General features: G+C 36.9%; 1 protein-coding gene across 4 annotated transcripts in view; it reads left to right on the forward strand.

Moving 5' to 3' along the window:
* lpin2.S (lipin 2 S homeolog) overlaps nt 1-18,783 on the forward strand; it is a 66,965-nt gene that overhangs the window by 40,949 nt on the left and 7,233 nt on the right. For 3 of the 4 annotated variants that reach the window (XM_018268632.2, NM_001089764.1, XM_041567099.1), the window contains 9 exon segments: nt 414-598; nt 3,127-3,220; nt 5,634-5,703; nt 7,950-8,039; nt 9,049-9,128; nt 12,638-12,782; nt 14,635-14,783; nt 16,664-16,750; nt 18,535-18,687. In XM_018268632.2, the coding sequence (XP_018124121.1) occupies nt 414-598; nt 3,127-3,220; nt 5,634-5,703; nt 7,950-8,039; nt 9,049-9,128; nt 12,638-12,782; nt 14,635-14,783; nt 16,664-16,750; nt 18,535-18,687 (1,053 nt within the window). 4 annotated transcript variants of the gene reach the window in all.

The raw sequence follows: 18,783 nt of genomic DNA on the forward strand, positions 1-18,783 counted from the left end.
GCAGTTTACAGGGTTGTCACTTTACAGACACCATTTGCTCTGTAATATCATAAGGATGATCACTAGTAAAGAAGCAATGAAAGGTCTGTAGACAAATTGCATTTTACCTTTAAATTTGGCAATAAACAACCTATATTATTTTTCCCTTTCTTTTTCTATATTTTAGTAGACTTAAGGTATTGAGACCCTTATCTGGTAAACCCAAAGCCCCAAGCATTCTGGATAACAGGTCCCATACCTGTATGTTATTATGAAAATTGTTTATTTTGATAAAGCAGGGTTTTACATTTGAGCTGTTTTATGCAGTATATTTTTATGGAAACCTATATTTTTTGAAGGGCTATAGTTTTCCTTTGAAAACATGATCAAAATGATGGTGGTCGTGCATATAACAAGAATTCCTTATCATGCAGTGAATCAGATCCTGGTTCAAGACAGTGGATTGAATCTGACCTGTCTGGCTCTCAGTCTCCTCAATCAGTGGAAAGTGCTGCTGCAGACAGTGGAACAGAGTGCCTGTCTGATTCTCCCATGGATCTGCCTGATGTCACACTCTCACTGTGTGGAGGTCTCAGTGAGAATGGAGAAATTTCCAAAGGTGAGCTAAGAGAATCATCAGTATCATTAGCCCACATTTCTTCTTTTTAAATGTGTCATCCTTTTAAAAGTCATTTGCTTCTTTTTGGATAATAATGCCAAGTAACACTAAGGGGGTTATTTATTAAACTCCGAATGGCAAAAACCCAAAAAAACATGTTTTTTTTACTTTAAAATCCGAATTTTTAGTGGGGGGAAAAAACACAAATTTTCCAGGATTTATTATACCGCGAGGATGGAAAAAGTCAGAATCCTAAAATCCAGCATCTCAGAACTGCCGAGGTTGTATATAAGTCAATGGGAGAAGTCCCAAAGATATCTTGATCTGTGCTGGGTTGCGCGCAATCATATGAATATTTTGTGATTTTCGGGCAAAAATCTGAGTTTTCGGGTGGCCAAAGTGTATTGATAAATAACGAGAAAAGACCCGTGCAGATTTGGTTCGAGTATTTTTCAGAAAATAATGAGAAAAATTCGGACTTTGATAAATGGGCCTCTAAAAATGATCTTATAAGAATGTTGTATGTTACATAATGCACAAAAAACCATCAGAGTTCTTGTTAATCTAGATTAAACTGACCCATTTCAGGTGGCTACAGGAATCTGTTGTGTTTAAACTAATAATTTATGTCTAAGCTATTGGCCCAAAGTATTGGCACACTTCACCAAGATTTTTGTTTTATTTTTTACACATGCTGCATAATTTTCCCCAGCATCCCAGTAAAATAGCGGGTACTGCAACTCAGATGCAATAAGTTTCCATGTAGATAAATAGTGTGCAAATGTTTCTTAGTTTATGCACAAATGAGCATGACTTCTGACACGCTGATGTGCTCATCGTTGGTAACAACATGTTATGGAAATCATAGAAGTAACACCTCCTCAGGTATTAATTTCATGGCTCTTCCCCCTGTACTTTGCACACAGTTCATCAATAGTTTATGCTGAACCAATGTGTTGTTGCTACACTGAAGTTGTAAGGAACATGTATTATTGCAAACACCTTTGTCTATTGCGTTTTAGCAAACAACAGTGTTTGCTATGGAACCTCTTGACTTCTTAATTGGGTTCTTAAAATGTTTAGCCATAGTTGATAAGCAGTGATATGAAGATAGAACTTTGGGATAGTTTAGGCCTTCACTTATTAGCATGTATGATTTGAGATTGGTGCACTGTGCTGTTTAAAAAAAATACTGAAGACCTGAAGTGACCTGGGATTCTGTCTTTATGTTGGAATGTACAACTGGGGCAGAGTACTTGTGTTGAAGGTATTGCATAGCAGTGCTAGGGCAGCCACAGCTGAAAAGGTGTTTGATGCAAGTAAGTAACAGAAGCAGTGGGAAGGCAAGAAGTAATTTCAACATGTTAGTTAATTATGCTAGGGGCAGATTTATCAAAGGTCGAATTTATGTGAATTTTTTTTATTACGCTAATGAATTCAAATGTACTCAAAACTCCAATGTTATCATCTAATCGAGCTGGAATGGAAAAAAAATTGATATCAGGAGGGCTATTAACATCTTCAAATGATTCAAAGGACCTCTACAATTGACTTGTACATGAATTCGGCAGGTTTTAGGTGGCGAATATTCTAATTAGAACTGCTTCTATGGTAGTGGTGGGATAAATCTCACATTCAAATTCGCATTCGAGTTGGTGCTTTTTAATTCAATTCATGTGAGTTCTGACCCCAATGTTTTTTTTTTAGAAAATTCTAATTTACTGTTCGAACCTCAATAAATCTGTCAACATGGTAATTATTATTATAAAGTGGCATTGACAGTTTTCATGATAGTGTTCTATTATGTAAAATATTATATTTTATAAATCAGCACTGTACAGTATTTTACTAAACGCAGTGCTTTGAAGCTTAGCAGCAGAGATATAAGGTCTAAAAGAAAGCACATTTTCTCAGCCAAGTAATTGGTTAGAATGTTTCCGGTCATTTTTATGTGCTGATGAAAATGATTTATTAACAATTTCAGAAAAAAAATTCAGCTTATTTATTGTTATCTACAAAGTGTTTTTTCCCCAAACAGATCATTGTAAATTGGTACAGCAACTTCCTCAGAGCACTTTATTTGTCCATGCACTAAGGTGTATTTGGAATAGACATGCAGCAGGAGATTTTTCCGAATGCCAAAAAATTCAGAAAACAACATATGATTCCGATTTTCACTCCTTTTTATCAAGTTCACCCACGATCCGATAAAAGCTTGCTTTTTTTATTAATAAATAAGGTCACATCGTGGATTCTAGTTTGGTCTGACTTTTTTTAGTTAAAAAAATTCAATTTGATAAATAACCCCCTTGGTGTTGACCTCACAATCCGCACCAATTATTTAGCACAGGAAGATATACATTGAAGATAGCTGTAAATCAGGGTCATTTGAGCAGTCTCATCATACAGTACTTGTTTGTTTATGGAGCCTTTGTTATCTCCGTTTCCGTTTCCCACTTTTTTCAATAACTGGTTCACAATTTTTTCAAATTGTAGTAATAATCCTTTCTTCTCTTTTCTGATTGCAGAAAAATTCAAAGAGCACATGATTACTTACCAACAGTTTGCAGAAAACCCAGGGATTATTGATAATCCTAATTTGGTAGTACGGATTTATAACAGGTAATTGAATTGCCATTGTACGGAATGCTTTTGGCACTCCTACAGTATAAACTGATCTTAATAAATATTTTGTTATTATGATTGTCTCCCTTTTTGAAATATCAATGTGGATTATGGATATCATTTTTGCAGGACAGTTTCTGTCAAATTCACTCGTTTTTGCGACAAATTTACTCATTTTGTCAACATCTGAGACAGACGCTAACAGAATTTCTATAGTGCAATCCCCAGAACCTGATATCATGGGGATGGCACTTGTTTTTTTAAACACTATAATTTTGTTGCTGTAGCCCCTAAAACATTTGGGCTGCAGTCACTATGGAGAACTAGATTTCAAGCTGCTGCCAATTTATCTCTTTGGGAGCACACAGAAACTTGACTGCCTTATGCCCTCTTTGTCGTAATTTCCCTGCTTTTTGTTGTCATTTCCATGCTTTACGACTGAAAAGTGATGGGGCTAACATTGTACCTCGGTAGGTTTAAACTACCGAAGTATGCAGTCAAAGTTTTTTTTAAAGAGACAGTACTTCGACTATCGAATAGTCAAATGATTTTTAGTTCAAATCGAAGTCGAAGGTCGTAGTAGCCTATTCGATGGTCGAAGTACCCAAAAAGAACTTCGAAATTCACCGTTTTTTTTTTCATTCGAATCCTTCACTCGAACTTAGTAAATGTGCCCCTAAGAGTTACCTATAGGTCATGTTGCTGACTACTGCTGCAACATGATGCAAGCAAAGATGTTAAACCCCTCATAGAGAAACATGGGGTAAGAAAGATAATGTAAACGCATCAGGCAAATACTTATATGGCAAAATTATAAATAGCATTAAAAGACAATGTTATGATGGATATAAAAAAGGTTTTTTCTGGTATCGGTATCTCTTTAAGATTACCACAACATTTTCTTTCCTTCCTTACAAAATCTGTGAGTTTTAGTTTGGCCTGATCCTTGCAATTGCACCACACCACAGGGAGACTCAACTCCCGATTCCTACTTTATGGGTTTATTGGCCTAATAAGAACTGCATATATACAAAAATATAAGAAAAGGAGTGATGAATTCAGTCGAAAGCAGTGGGTTGCTGCAAAAACTGTGCTTTTATTTTAACACAACATGTTTCGAGCTGTGCTCTTTGTCAAGTGTAATGACACTTGACAAAGAGCACAGCTCAAAACATGTTGTGTTAAAATACTGTAACTCCAATACTGGCGATCAAATAATGCGCTTTCTTCAATAGTTAGATGACCTATCTGACACTCCAGATGATAAATGGGCTTTTTCTTTCTTTTATTACTTGTGCATCCACTGGCTAAGTTAATTTTTAGTTCGTTTTTTGTTATTTTTCATGAATAATATAGTTTTGATACTATCATGCCATTGTCTCCTTTGCAACATATTTTCTTCATCTGCATAACATTTGTTGTCATTTTGATTTCATTTGTTTAATATGAAAATCAAATAAAATATTTTAAACTATGTTGTGTTAAAATAAAAGCACAGTTTTTGCAGCAACCCACTGCGTTCGACTGAATTCATCACTCCTTTTCTTATGCGCTATTGGCTTCATTGGACGGAAGCACAGTGATTGAACAGTCTACATTGAATCCAACCTATTTGCCTCCATATACAAAAATATGTGGGCGTATTAATCAGATTGTTATATAGTTATAGCAAGTGATCTCCAACCAGTAGCTCGTGAGCAATATGTTACTCTCCGAACCCCTTGGATATTGCTCCCAGTGGCCTCAAAACAGGTGCTTATTTTTGAATTCCAGGATTGGAGACGGTTTTGGTTGTATAAAAACCAGGTGCACTGCCAAATAGATCCTCAATGTAGGTTGACAATCCACATAGGGCTACTAAATGGCCTTATTTGGCACCCCAGGAACATTTTTAATGCTTGTGTTGCTCCCCAACTCCTTTACTTCTAAATGTTGCTCATGGGTTCTAAAGGTTGGGGATCCCTGAGTTATACTGTGTTATGTAGCTCTGCTCCTTAATCATAAGTCCAATTTATATAGGAAAATGTACAGTGGTCTCATCCCATAGAACCCCCAGTCCAAGTATTTATAAAGTTAAAAAATCTTTATTAGGACATGCATTAGCCTAATATTGATAAAGTTAAAAAAATAAAGATTTTTTTTTAACTTTATAAATACTTGGGCTACTGCTTTACTAGTAGTGGGTCTTTTCCTATTTTGATTTTTCATGTACCCTATTAATCAGATTTCCTAGAAGCTGTCACTAGCTTTACCGGTAGACTACAATACTTTTCCAGCAATTCCGATTCTGAATTCAAATATAATAGTAGCAGTGACTGACAATATAATAGCTATGTGCAGACTAACTATCCTTTATTTGTTAAATGCTTGCTCTGCTACCTATATAAACTAATGGCAATGTCTTTAACAGATACTATAACTGGGTATTGGCTGCTCCCATGATCTTGAGTTTGCAAGTGTTCCAGAAAAACTTACCAAAGGTAAGTTGAACAAGACTAAAAATATTATATTTATATCATATGAGCAGTGTAGTGAAGAGAATAGAAGTATATTTGTAGAAATAATGTCCTATTCAGTGACTGAAGCACATTCTATTATGGACTTTGAATGGTTTTTATTTCTTAAATTTTCTATGCAATTCTGCTGCCAACATTGTTAAAGGAACAGCAACACCAGAAAATTAAAGTGATGCAAAGTAATAAAAATATAGTGTACTATTGCTTGGCACTGGTGAAACTAGCATGTTTGCTTTAGATAGGATGCTATAGTTTATATAAACAAGCTGCTGTGTAGCCATGGGGGCAAAAAGAAAAAGAAAAACTTACACTCGCACACCCTGGCCGTCCAGACTCAAACGACTCCCAGGTGCTCGATGTTAGAGGGAATGGGCAACCTCAAAAACAGCGTAGACACAGGACACACCGGCACAACATGGGTAATTCTAGCAGGTAAAACCTTGCTCGTTTATTGCGGATGCAACGTTTCGGGGCGTGACCCCTTTCTCAAGCATGGGGGCAGCCATTCAAGCTGGAGAAAAGGCACAGAATGTATAGCACATAACAAATAAAACACCATTGTATTGGACAGGGCTTTTCTGTCATGTGCTATGTAACCTGTGTCTTTTCTCCAGCTTGAATGGCTGCCCCCATGGCTACACAGCAGCTTACTTATATAAAATATAGTAGTCTATCTGAAGCAAACATATTGGTTTTACCAGTGCAGAGCAATAGTACACTATACCCTATACGTAATAAAAGTCACTAAGTTTGCCCAGGAGCAGTAACCCATAGCGACCAATGAGATGTTTGCTTTTAAACAGTTGACCAGTAAATGCTACCTGCTGATTGGTTGTTATGGGTTACTGCTCCTGGGCAAACTTAGTATTACATAACCACCTATATTTTTTTTACTTTGCCACACTTTTATTTTTTGGTGTTATTGTTCCTTTAATGAATCAGAGACACAGAGATGATTGGGAGAAAGAATAGAATATATAAAAATAACTCTCCACTCGAGACCTGGCAATGTTTTTTATTTTTAATAAACTCTTGTAAAAAAAATCCTGCTCAAGGAAAAAAGCTAATGATGCAAATGTGAGTTACTGAAAAAAAAAAAAAAAATTAAATTAAAGGATAATTAAATCTGCCCGCAAGGGACATGGAAAGTACAAAGGCAGATATGATATGGCACACAGCAAGTTATTTGGGAAGGGAGGGTCGAGCAGACACACAGATTTGAGCATGTGCACTGAAAGAGAGGCAAATTGGTACAATTATATATACATGAAGATATGGGATCTGTTATCCAATACGTTTGGGTTGATTGTTTTTTTCCATAAAACATTTGAATATTCACATAGCACAATATATTTGGTTTATGCTGGGTAGTTTACCATAAGTTACAGACTTAAATACAGACTCAATACAGAGGAGCTGCGAATTGTGCATAATTGTAAATAGTTCATAATTTTTCATTTAAGCAATAAGACGTAATTTTAGAGGATTGTTCCTAATCCTTTTCACTTTTTTCTTTATTTTGTTTCTGAGCTATTCTTGTTGTATAGATTTGTCCCTTGACATAACTTTCAATTACCCGTAACTTTATTTTCTCCACGGTGTTCCTTCATGTCCTTAAAGGAACAACAACACCAAAAAAATGGAAGTATTTTAAAGGAATGACAATATAATGTACTGTTGTGCTGCTCTGGTAAAATTGGGTGTGCTTGCTTCAGAAAGACTCCTATAGTTTATATAAACAAGCTGCGGTGCAGCCATTCAAGCTCAGGATACACAGTAGATAACAGACAAGTTCGGAAGAATCCCATTGTATACTACAGAGCTTATATGTTATCTGCTGTGTATTCTGTACCTTTTCCTTTCCCAGCTTTGAATGGCTGCCCCATGGCTACACAGCATCTTGTTTATATAAATTTGAGTAGCATTTCTGAAGAAAACACACCAGTTGTACCAGTGCACCACAACAGTACATTATATTTTTATTGCTTTAACAACACTTTCATTTTTTGGTGTTACTGTTCCTTTATTGACTTAAGTTTTTATATAATGCACAGTAAACAACTGCCTTGTACACTTACTGAAAGGATATATGCAGTATCATCTTATCCAGGCAAACTAAGAATTAGCACAAAATAGCATACAACACATTCTCTATCATGCTCTTTATTTGGACTTAAGTAATACGGATGATTTGAACATGACTTTTACAGGGTACTATTGAAACGTGGGTAAAAGAAAAAATGCCAAAGAAATCCGGAAGATGGTGGTTTTGGCGTAAGAAGGAAAATATGGTAAAGCAGGTAAACTTATGATATGCATGGCTTTTGGGATCTATAATTCATTTCACTAATAGTGCACGGTGTAATTCTTGATGATGGGATGAGGGGATAGTTTGCAAGCCCTCATATGTGTCTGTAAAATCATGAAGTTCTGAACATTGCATTCAGCCATGAGAAAAGCACACTACTGCTACTACTGCTACAAGAAGAAGGAAGAATGGGCGGTACAATATATAGAGAGGACATGTTTCAGACTGCTTAAAAGAGAACTAAAATTAAAATCACTGTGTGGGTGCCAAAATATTAGTCAACCCCAGTGATATAATTACTTACCTTATACTCCAGGCCAGTGCTCCTTTTTGCTAAAAATTACTGGGCCAGGGTATTAGATACTTGATTATAGTCATTGGAGGTGCCTAACAGTTGTCACCCCCATTGATTTAAACTTCAAAAATGAAAATCTTAGTAAAAAATCTTTATTAGGACTCTCAAGCATAACAAGACAAATGGTCTGCAATGGCCCAGTCAAGGCCCTGATCTCAATCCACTTTTGAATTGTAATTAATGTAAAACAATAGAAACCATTTTGTGTTCTTGAAATTAAAATTATCGCTGAGAATCAGATTTCATTATAAGACTCTCTTTTAAGAAAATGATAAAAATGATCAATACGTTTGAAGCACTGTATATACGCTAATATGTAAATAATGTAATTTCGCTTTATTAACCTCACTGGTTGCAACAGCACATCACATAGTATTATAATGACGGGGGGGGGGCATATTACTTGCTGGGAATTGGGAATAAAGCCTTCTGACTGCAGAATGGGCAGTGTATATAGCTGGCAACTGAAGGAGCATACAATGCCATATTACAGTCTACTGTAAATCAATATTTCTACAGTATGCATCACATTGCTCTAGTGTTCTTTAATCCATTTAAATATGATGAATATATATGTATTTGATACAATGCATTTAGTCAGGCAATTATCATGGTGGTATTCAAGATTTGATATTTTGTTTGATAGCCTGACTCAAAGGAGGATAAATTGGGTGCAGAACCAAGCAACGATCAAACACCTGAAACAATGGAGCAGCCTCATATAAGGTATGTTTGACACATTATTGGAACTTATGCTTTCTGCAAAACACTGACCTACAGTACATTAAGAATACACCTAATAAATCCCATTAGAGAGGCAACCATGATTTATGCAAGCTGCAAACTTCCACATGTTTTGGACTGTCACTTCTACCACCCTCTACAGCCTTTGGCTGCTGGTGAAAATAGTTCGAGAAGGCTGCATATTACCAATTGTGTTTTTTTATGCAAACCTAGGTATAAGAACATACAACGTGATGATGTAAATGTTATTTTTTGGAGAACCTGTACTTGTCAGTGACCTTAAATTTTAAAAATGTCACTTATCTTTTATCTGGTTAGGACACCATTGTTCTTAAAATAAAAATGTAAATATGCTACTGATGGCATAAGGCACGGTTCTGGCCTCTTTGTGATTGTTTTCGTGCTCCACAGACCTGCAACTAGCATTAATGTAAAAGCATTTGTATGGTTTATGTTGTGTTGTTTCTAATGCATGCTAAATCTTTCTCTAGACACAATAAAAACACTCATCAGTTGCAACCTTGTGTTGAATACACTGTAGGAAATGTTAAATGGAAAAGTTATTAACCTGCAATGTTCGCTTTGATTCATATCTGGGCTTCAGCCAGGTTGCTGCTTTCTATTGCCGTCTTTGGAGATCACATATTTTATGAATATCCTGAATGACATCATGTACTCTGCATACCTGGCTGTTATCCCAGTACCTCCGCTAGATTGTTTATAGGGTTAAACAATGACATATTATTCAGACATGTTGTCTACCCCCTGCTCTGTGATGCTGCTCACCAATTTACTGGGTTAGTACCATATAGGGCCACTACTAACTTCTTTTGCTGCATCTGTCTAAACACAAAGATTTCAAAACACAAGGGGGGTAGAGGCATGCAGACAAAGTCACTGAACGCTAAATGCCTTGCATAAGACAAAATGCAGTATTTTACTTTGTTTTTCCATTTGTTTTAATATAATGCAGAACAGCATGAATATTAACTTACAGTATATACGGTTTAGATTTCTATTAAGAAATAGAGATTGAAATGACGTGTGCTGTACACCCATTACCTTTTGCAAATGTCAGAAATCACTGCCCCCTATCTTTTGGACATCAGAAGTTATATTGACTATTGTTTTTCCTTTCCTTCTGAAAGGAAAATAGTTGGTGTTAACCAAGGAGTATCCACACAAGTGATTTCAGTATTGGGGAAACTATACATACAGAAATACCTGTACTCCTTTGAATTCCTATTATAGCCCCAGTTAAAGGGCACCAATCATTTACTAAGTAAATACACTATGTGAAAGTTCAAGAAATCAGATTTTTACAAAAACAGTTATAATTGTTTGTATAATGTAAATCATCAGCTCACTATAACTTCTGCAAGATCTCCCCTATCTCCACTGCAGTTCTGGCTGAGGCAGGCATCTTGGATTTCACTGGCTCCTCCTACCTATATCTTCCCAGCCAACTGCAGCTCTGAAATCTCGCACAAGCTCTATTGTGTCTCTAGCTGTTTTCAAATCAGCCAAACCTCTGTGTTAGCTGCTGTTCAGTAGTGCTGCCACCTTCTGGAAGTTAGTTTGTGTCCTTCATTTGCATAATAACATCACCAGCAGGGGACAAGATAGGGAAATCTCAGGATACTTCTAGTGGAGGAGTTTACTCAAACAAGGCATTCTGGGTAGAATACTCAAGGCAGTGCTACAATCTGAGCATGCTCCTGAAATTTGCATGTTAGTCTCTGTTATAGTTTCAGTATGGACTCCCTCAGTGAAAGAACCCATTTGACAAAGTAAGGGATTTTTTAAAACCTGCAGTTTTTTTCAAAAAACTATATATATAGTTTGATTAAAAGTGTTTAGGTTGTACTGATCAGATTGTTAATATGTGTTTGCTTTTGGCTGTGATAGGTGCCCTTTAATGAATTAATATAATATATAATTGTTATATTGTAAAATTCATATAAACTGCATTTTTTCTCTGTGATTTTTTTTTTTAAAGCACCAATTATCTCCAACCTATAAAGTTCAGCCTGACTTGTGTTTAGCCTTAGGGGGAAATGTTAGCAAGCTTAAGTCATGTCTGGCTGAATCATGTGCTTTAAGATTGTTCTCATCATTATGTATCCCACTTTATATACATAGTGTAGATAAAACCAAAATAGATAAAACCAAAATCTAAGCTTTCACTTAGGATGCAGAATCCCACTTGGCAGCAATCCCGGTACTCTGAGGGATTTCCCCATAGATAGTCAGCAAGAAATATCTGACTCATAGAGAATCTTTCGTTCCTTCTGTGAAAGTGAGGGCAATCCTAATCTGTCCCACCAATCCTCCTAACTCCTTTTTGCAGTCTTCATCGCCATGATTATCCCTTCTTTACATTACATCCCTTTTTTTACATAGTGCTTTAAATAAATTTGGTCACTTTACTCGCTCTCCAGGTGTGTGTTGACACATGTATTTAGATCAGCTAGTCTGTAGCTACACGCTTCAACAGAGAAGCTCTGTGTAGCTGTCATTTAAAGATATACTGTCATGGGAAAACATGGTTTTTTCCAAATAAATCAGTTAATAGTGCTGCTCCAGCAGACTTCTGCACTGAAATCCATTCTTCAAAGAGCAAACCGATTTTGTTATATTCAGTTTTCAAATCTGACATGGTGCTAGACATATTGTCAGTTTCCCAGCTGCCCCCAGTCATGTGACTTGTGCTCTGATAAACTTGTACTGCAAGTTGGAGTGATATCACCCCCTCCCTTCCCCCCCCCCAGCATCTTAACAAAAGAACAATGGGAAGGTAACCAGATAGCAGCTCCCTAACACAAGATAGCAGCTGCCTGGTAGATCTAAGAACAACACTCAATAGTAAAAGCCAAGTCCCACTGAGACTGATTCAGTTACATTAAGTAGAAGAAATAACAGCCTGCCAGAAAGTAGTTCCCTCCTAAAGTGCAAGCACAAGTCACATGACTGGGGCACCTGGGAAACTGACAATATGTCTAGCCCTATGTCAAATTTCAAAATTAAATATAAAAAAATCTGTTTGCTCTTTTGAGAATTGGATTTCATTGCAGAAGTCTGCTGGAGTAGCACTATTAACTGATGCGTTTTGAAAAAAATATGTTTTCCCATGACAGTATCCCTTTAAAGAAAATCAGGACAATGTATTTCAATGCTGTCCATCCTAGAAGTGACAAAGTCATCTATATTCACTTATACATATGAAAGCAACACCAGGCAAGAATTAAACGGCTTCTTTATGTTTTGTGCAAGCTTAGCTTTTGGGTTTATCTATATTCAAAGTATTTGTATATTGAGGAATGTTACAGGGACACAACATGAAAAGACAAGATGTGCACTGTTGTAATGCACTATTATTTATTTCATAAAATGTGAGGCTTCTTTACATTGAGGTATATGACTCAGAAGACCAAAATACATTGGAACCCCCCCAAAAAAACCCAGTCAATAATAAGTGTGTGTTTTAATAGGTCACCAGCTGATGACAGTTCATCAAGTGATGAGGAGTCGTTGGAACTGAAACAAATAAATACAGAATTTACATCTACAGAACATCATAGCCATGGAAGCACCACAGCCTACAAGAAAACACTTCGACTCTCCTCTGACAAAATAGTATGTACTGCTTTGTGATTGAAAATACCAGGCCCGCCTTCAGTACTCAGGTCTTGTTTTGCTAACTGATATGTCTTTAGAACATCCCCTGGGTTTATTATGTTGAGTAACTACCCAGTTGTTTGTCCTTTTCCATTGCATTGTCATACAGTATACTGCTCATTGTTTATGCATAAACAAATTTAGAAGTAAACACAATGTGGGAAAATATCTCCGTGCACTCTCTCATAGTAACAAAAGCTTTTTTGTTTTTCATGTATTAATTATTATAGTAGTAAGTATTGACTTTATTAAGTTCATTATGCCAGTGGCATTTTGTCTGTGGCGCAAGAGCTGAGCACTGCAAGACAGAAACTACTGCTTTGTAGCATAAAAAAGTATGATTATTAGTATTTACTTGGGAAAGTGAAGGCCTGTTTTCTTCTTGGCCACTTCAGCAACTTGTGGTGGAGGCCGAACATTGTCCCGCACACCTTGAACCTTCGATTCTGGGGCTGTTGGTTTGTGACCAGATTCTCAGGCTAATGTAGTCTAGAGCCACGTTTTCCACATAGATACTGTAGGCGTTTTGTCTGCTTTATTTTAGTAATCCGAGAGAAATCAATGACGGGGAACTGTAAAACAATATGAACCAGCTCTGAGTATGTCTTACAATGAATCACACAACATTGTGGTTAAACAGTTTAGGGATGTTTGGGATTGGTGGATAGTTTTTTTTCTGGAGGATTTTGCTAGACAATAAGCAGAAAGGGGAACATATGGGCAGGGTACACATTTTTAATAAATCAGCCCAAAACACTACTTTCAGCACATACCTTCTATATTCATAAAAGTATAATGCAAACATATAAAACTTTTAAACCAGACAGGCTTGTTCCCTATGACCCCATAAACCACATTATAACTGTGATGTCACTGTACCTAATACAACTATTTAATAATCTGTCAGAATTCTTTACTTCCCACAAATTGTAGCGTGGTAATGGTGGAGCTCACCCTGATTGGCAAATCCCCTCCGGTCGCTGCTCCCGCGAGATCCCGGCACCTTCTAAACCGGCTTGTACTATGTAACATCTACATAGCATTAGCGAGCGCTGATCCTAGAGGGGAAGACGTTTATAATATCAATACGCTTTTATTAAAGCACACATATACAATTTACAGCAGTGGGGTGCAAACTAACGAGTTTCGTGCCTGTATCTCGGCACTTCCTCAGAGTTGTTCCTACAAATTGCTCCCTATTAAACATTGAACCAAAGTCAATGCTATATTTTAAGTTTATATTGTTAGGTTATTGTTCTTGTAAGGTTATCTTTAAATCAACAAATTAAGAAAACTTGATATTCTTCATTACAAGAAGAATAAGATCTCGTCGGTCTTTGTAACTCTATTACATCCGTGAATTATCCTTTTTACCATATCATATACAAATGCTCTCTTTTATCTTGATTCTTGGAACGAGACATTTGGGAAGTGTTGTTAACACTGATATGACAGATTCTTAATCACCAGGGAACTTTGAATCAGAGCCAACTGGGAAAGCCTTGTTGAAACAGATAATTAAAAGAGAGAATTTTACAAGGCTAATACTTTGTTTCTGAATAGTTGTAAAAAAACATAATTTGATACTAAGCAATGTGCTGTAATGTTTGCTAAACAAGACTACATATAAATATGTGTAGATATTTTAATAAGGAACCATTTTGAGTATATAAGATGAAGAGTGCTATATGGTGTCATTAAGCTGTCTGGACACTGGGGAATTATTAGAAGCAACCCGATTGGAGGGGATAGACAAGACCACTCTGCTGATTACTGCTGTGCTTAAAATAGTTTTTTCTATCATTTGCAGGAAAAATTGAATTTAAGGGATGGTCCAAATGATGTTGTATTTAGCATTACAACCCAGTATCAAGGTACATGCCGGTGTGAAGCGACCATCTATCTGTGGGATTGGAATGACAAAATAATCATTTCGGACATTGATGGAACAATTACAAAGCAAGTACCATTTCAGATTGTGTTGCAATAATCTCAAGGGCCTGCGTCTGACATGGGAAATCTGTTTTCTGTTTTTTCCTTTATTTATTTATTTTTTTTTATCAACTCATTTCCTCTTCTTTGAACTGATAAAATTTTTTTTGGTGTGGGGCCCCTTTGTGCTTAGAACACTGTTGTGTATATACTAAGCAAATGTATAATTCTAGTGTTTGATTCCTGCAGGGAGCTAGCTTCATCTCACACACTGAAGCAATTCAACATGGGAACATTTCTCATCCTAAAATAGTCATGACATAGTCAAATGACATAATACAGGCTTACTTAATGGGAAACTGCCTAAATGAACTGCCTAAATGTTAACTGTCATCACATATTGGACAAAGTTCCCTTAATGCCCTATTTGGTACTCGTGCAGTTTTGTGGCACTCCTCTGCCATTCTATGGTATTACTGGACTCTGCAAAAAGGGGTGCCACTTCTGATTTAACAGACTGCAATGTAAAATCAAGTAAAAAGTGCCTGATCCTGGCAGTTACAATGTTGTTTATGTGTGAGTAGCAGCTATACTAAACAATAGCTGGGATAAGTAATGGCAGCTGTGCTGCTTATGTGAAATGGGAATCTATAGGATTTTTTTCAATGTTTTCTCAAAGCTGCAATAATTGAATATCATCCTCCCCTCCAAGGAAATGGTTAATCTGGGAAGCTGGTGAGACAAAACAGCAAAAACAATAAATGACTCACTTCTTTGCTCAGTTCTTACTATTTTTTGTGGGAGCAGTAAAAGAACCGAGCAAAGAAGTGTCAAGAGACCCTTTTACAGAGAGGGTACTTATATTTTTATTATGCATAAGTTTCACTGATTCACCACTAAGCACCTTACATATTTTATATATTTTTATATAATATATTATATTTTATATAATATATTATATAATATTATATAATATTCTGGACTTGTGTATTATGTGGTTATCTTTCAATAAAGTATAATGGTGGGAATGTTGTGCCCTTCTTTACTAGAGGAAGTTAAATTTTTAGGACCTTTATGTTTAAATTCTCTGACTACATTTCCATCATTGATCGTTATTTTATTGTTATTGTATTTAAGGGTAAGGCCAGACGAGGAGATTCGGGGAGATTTTGTCGCCTGACGACTTATCGCCACGTCTTTTGCGCGACTATCTCCCCGAACTGCCTCAGCGTCTTTTCCCCATAGGCTACAGCGCAAAATCGCCCAAATGGGTGACTATTGAAAATGCATCGCCGGGTGTGCATTAGCGCAGGCGATTTTGCGCTGTAGCCTATGGGGAAAAGATGCTGAGGCAGTTCGGGAAGATAGTCACGCAAAAGACGTGGCGATAAGCCGCCAGGTGACAAAATCTCCCCGAATCTCCTCGTCTGGCCTTACAGACACACCGAGCTACTAGTAGCAGCTACTTGTCACTGCTACAAAATAGACACTAGCTATAATTGGCTTTGCTAAGACACTACATCTTTTTTCAGCAGAGGCAATTCTCAATATTGTCTATGGCAGGGTATTTTGTAGCCACAACAAGTAGTTGCTACCAGTAGCTCTGGTACTAGTAGCAGTTACTTGTTGCGGCTACAAAATGCCAACAAATACCCAGCCATAGACAATACTGAGAATTGCATCAGCTAAAACACATGTAATGTCTTAGCAAAGCCAGTTATCTCTATTGTCTATTTTGTAGCAGTGACAAGTAGCGGCTACTAGTAGCTCTGTGTGTTTTCACCCTGATACTTCCATGTAAAAATGGAGCTGTGAATGTCATGTGTTTAAACTGACACTGTGCTGCTAAATTATGTTTGTGTAGTGAGGTTGCCATATTAAACTGTTTTTTTGTTTTTCTTTTGAAGGTCCGATGCCTTAGGACAGATTCTACCACAACTAGGGAAAGACTGGACACATCAAGGCATTGCAAAACTTTACCACACTATACATGAGTAAGAATATCTTCCATGTTGTAATGAGCTTCATGCTCCGTGTCAGAGTCAGCATGAGTAATAATGGGGCCCTATACTCCCCAGGGGACCCCAATTTATTAGCACACTGTCCATCTTGCCATCCTGGGATGTGAGCCCTGCCAAGTAAAATGGGGTTCCAGGGGGGGGGGATTCCCTTCGCATGCACAGCCATATTCCATCTCTGCAATATCAGCAGTGACAATCTGGGATATTGTTATCCCACCTGCCTGCAGCCGAACCCATCACTTGTTGAAGTCACTAGCTACTTCGGTGAGCCAGATGCATCAGACAGGGAAAATCTTTCTGGAAACGTTGCCGTTGATGCACAAGCCTTGTGATTCATTTTTAACTTATATATCTGGGAGGTCTGTCATAGATCATTGAGGCAAGCTAACATTTTAAATATAAATGCAGAGAAAATTTACATTTAGCTGTCTGGCACTAAATATATAAATGATAGAAAGCAAATAAATGATGATTTTGCATTACTCAGTTGTGTACAATAACAAAATAAGGAGCGTGATTTTAAAGGGTAAAAGAAAACCCTAAACATCAGTATTGGTAATGCATTAGAGTGCATATGCACCTACAATTTATGATGCCCACATAAATTATTCAATAAATAAACACAGGTGACTGTTGACCTTGACCCTGGTGCGTGCAGTAGTCGGTTTCATCCTTGTTGTGTACCAGTACCAAGGTACAGTTCAAACTGGAACAATCTTATAGCGTAAGCAAGGAAAAACCTGGGAGGCAGAAGGTATCTGCTCAAGTGATTTTATTGGTATTTAACACTACATGTTTCGAGCCTCCTGGCTCTTTGTCAAGTATGACACTTGACAAAAAGCCAGGAGGCTCGAAACATGTAGTGTTAAATACCAATAAAATCACTTGAGCAGATACCTTCTGCCTCACAGGTTTTTCCTTGCTTACACTATAAATTATTCAATGACTGATTTATGCTTTCAGGAGGTTTTCTTCTCCTTTAATTAAAAAAACAATGGTCCTAGGTGCTGGTAAATTATCAAGAATAAAAGGACACAGTACTGTACTCATCAGGTCCTGCAAAAAGTAGACATTTTGTATAGAAATAGTGACCTAAGGTTTATGATTGTTATGAAAATGTTGGATCATTTTACAATAAATGTATTATTTTACCTGACCTGATGAGTGTATCTAAAGTAAGAAAAATCAGTGCTTGGGAGCAGGTCTTCTTAAATAACACTGACATTTGATATTATAATCCATCAGCTCCTGCTCCTGTATCTTGCAGCTCAGGGCAGTGCAGCAGGAGAGGCAACACTTTGGATGGCCTTCTAGTTGGGTGTTTTTGTCAATGACCTTTCCTGCATTCCGCCCACTCCTACTGTTTGAATATGTTGGATAGCTCACACTCATGGGCCTCTGGCATGTTCCGTTTCAGTTTGCAGCAGTGTGTATTTCATTCTCTCTCCCCGCTGATTCTATATAAATAGTATAATAAACCCTTTCTTCCTGATTGTATGCAGGAAACACTAAAACTAACAAACATTGGTAAGCCGCTTAGGGTAAAATAGGTGTTTTTTTCTGCAAATAGGAAAATAATAAAAAGCACATCTTCCCTTTCTTTCCCATTTTCTATGTTGCCCCCTTTTAGGGTAAAATGACCTACTTTTAGAAAGTTTTTAGCATTCATTTTATGAAACGTTTGTGTGTTTACTAATCCCAGTTATGATTTTTTTTTTTAAATATGTAACCAGTGTAATTTATATTTTGCTTTTTAGGAATGGGTACAAATTTCTCTATTGCTCAGCTCGTGCCATTGGGATGGCAGATATGACCAGAGGATATTTGCACTGGGTGAATGACAAAGGCACTATACTTCCTAGAGGACCATTGCTGCTGTCTCCAAGCAGCCTCTTCTCAGCATTCCACAGGTACGATGTCTTATTTGGTTTTAATCTGAATTTGCTTCTGTAGGAAGAAAAAGGTGAGAAAAAAACTTCAGATCTGAGTACTGCCATTTTAAGAGT

The sequence above is a fragment of the Xenopus laevis genome, chromosome 6S (assembly GCF_017654675.1).
Source record: "Xenopus laevis strain J_2021 chromosome 6S, Xenopus_laevis_v10.1, whole genome shotgun sequence".
Taxonomy (NCBI): Eukaryota; Metazoa; Chordata; class Amphibia; order Anura; family Pipidae; genus Xenopus; species Xenopus laevis.